The sequence below is a fragment of the Plasmopara halstedii genome (assembly GCF_900000015.1).
Source record: "Plasmopara halstedii genome assembly, contig: Scaffold_555, whole genome shotgun sequence".
NCBI lineage: Eukaryota > Oomycota > Peronosporomycetes > Peronosporales > Peronosporaceae > Plasmopara > Plasmopara halstedii.
In genome coordinates, this window is record NW_020187475.1 from 915,196 (window position 1) to 917,300 (window position 2,105).

At 41.3% G+C, this 2,105-nt stretch overlaps 1 protein-coding gene across 1 annotated transcript; it reads right to left on the minus strand.

Moving 5' to 3' along the window:
• Positions 1-596: 596 nt before the first annotated feature.
• Positions 597-1,688, minus strand: PHALS_11707 (uncharacterized protein; the record flags this gene model as incomplete). The annotated part of the gene is made up of 1 exon (XM_024727117.1): positions 597-1,688. The coding sequence occupies one exon, from the start codon at positions 1,686-1,688 to the stop codon at positions 597-599; it is 1,092 nt and encodes a 363-aa protein (XP_024577726.1).
• Between the last annotated feature and the right edge of the window lie 417 nt (positions 1,689-2,105).

The window sequence follows — 2,105 nt, forward strand, 5'->3', positions numbered from 1 at the left end:
GTGAATGGGTTTCTTTGGTCGTCAGCATTGTGCTGAGACTTAAAGAAAGAGTGGAAAACTGTTCGCTATGATTTATGGATGTGGACACGATAACGTAGTGTATGATTACGAACAAAGAGACAATGGTAAAGCAGCTATTTGGTCCGTTCCAAGTGAATTTCGCTGTCTTGCAAATGCAGATGGAGGTCTTTGCCTTGGAGATATTCGTTCTGCAGTAGTGTAATGACTTGTAGCAAGTGCGTGAGAGCACGTTTGAATCTCAACCAGATGTATCAATTCGTTACATCTTGTCTTGAAGTGAACCTGGATACAAACATGGACATTGTCGATCGATTCTTTAAACCTGAAGCTACACTCTTAATCGCATTTGCAATAAGTTGGTATGATCTGAGTTTATTGAGCTGATGTGAAGGTTTCGTAGAAGCAGACTGCGAGCAGTATGAGACGCATGTTGATTACTAGATAACGGTAATTCCACACAATTAAGAACACTCAAATTTATTGTCAAACTGTCTCCATGCGTGTCAACGTACACTTTTCCTTTAAGTACTCCCGATACGTGACCCCCTACAGACTCGTAAATGAATTGCCCTGAGTTACGAGGCTTCAACGATTTCACTGTCGCTAACGCCAGCTTGGCCCCGCTTCGTCTTTTGTTCTTGATGCATGATCTTTGCAGCGTTGATGGCGGCTTCATTTTGAGACTGTAGCACTGTTTCGATGTCAGGAATGATGTGCATTGACTTCATTAATGCATATGCGTCTTTCTTTACCGTGCTTAAATAAGTCAACCAGACGGTGACTTCGTGATCGCTCATACCCAAATGCTGAAGTACTTTTTCATTTGTGTATCCCATCAATATCCACTTTGACACCAACTTACTTTCCAACTGTCGCCCGACATGCTGTGCATTCCCTGTCGTCCGTGGCTTTCGCAGCAGTTCAACAATTTGTTGATCGTTGCGTTCATGGCTCAATATTAACCACAACTTGTCTAGCGCATTCTCTTTGACTTCAACCGCATAATCCATCCACCTGCCAAATTTCTTGCTATCCAGCAGTTCAGCCTTTTGACTCCCTAGTTCTAGAAAGTCGTAGAGATCTTCCAAAGTGAATTTTTTTTCTACTTTCCAATAGTTCAGCTCAGACATTCCAAGCATATTAAGCGTTCTGGCCGAAGTGCTACCGAGCCATTCGGTAAGCTCTTTTTGATTTTTGACGTTCTTGAGTAATATCAAGTACATCGCGTCGTAGGCCTTCTTTTCGTCATATTTGTAGCGCTTGACGGTGTTCGAAGTCCAGAGGATAAAGTTTGGATGCGTAAAGAGTTCATTCAAGGGAATGTCTCCAAGTTTGTTTTTCGTAAAGCTCTTAAGTGTTTGCTCGTACTTTTGATTGCGCAGAACCTTTTTCAAGTCCATCTTGATCGTCTGTAATTTTTTCACAAAGCCATTTGAAGCTTTACCAAGTCTCTCAGACAAAGCGATATTAATTCTTTCGTCGTCGTCATCAGTTGATGCCGTGGTTGTGTTCTTGTCGAACTCTGCAGTACGTCGCGAGTGTAAAACGGTGCCAGTTGAGTTCGGGATGAGGAATGCAGATGCCATACCACTGCCATATCGAAGATAATCAGAAGACAAGAGGGTGCCACCGCAGACAAGTCCTTTTAATAAAACTTTGCTTTTCATGTTCGCGATAGGACGTAAGTTCTTATTGTGAGTGGTCTTTTGGCTGTATAATGTTGTGTGTTCTTTTTGTGTGCGAGTAAAGGAGAGGGATCATCTACTGTATAATAAGCGACTTTCTGTATATACGTAATTTGCTGCTATATTAATCTATGGATTTATATCTTCGTCATGTGTCTTCCAGAATCATATGAAATACTGGTAAATTTTTATATTTGTTGTAAGATGGGAATGACAAATAAAGTACGTGGAGATAGCGCAATAACAACTCGACAGAGCATTAGAACGGCAGTTCGTACAAGGATAGGAAGGAGGTTAAACTTATGGTGTTTTTCTTGAGTGCTAAGCCCAAGTCGTGTACCATACACGTAATGGGACAACTTGTGTTTACTTCTTGACTTTGGTAACATCGTATATTAT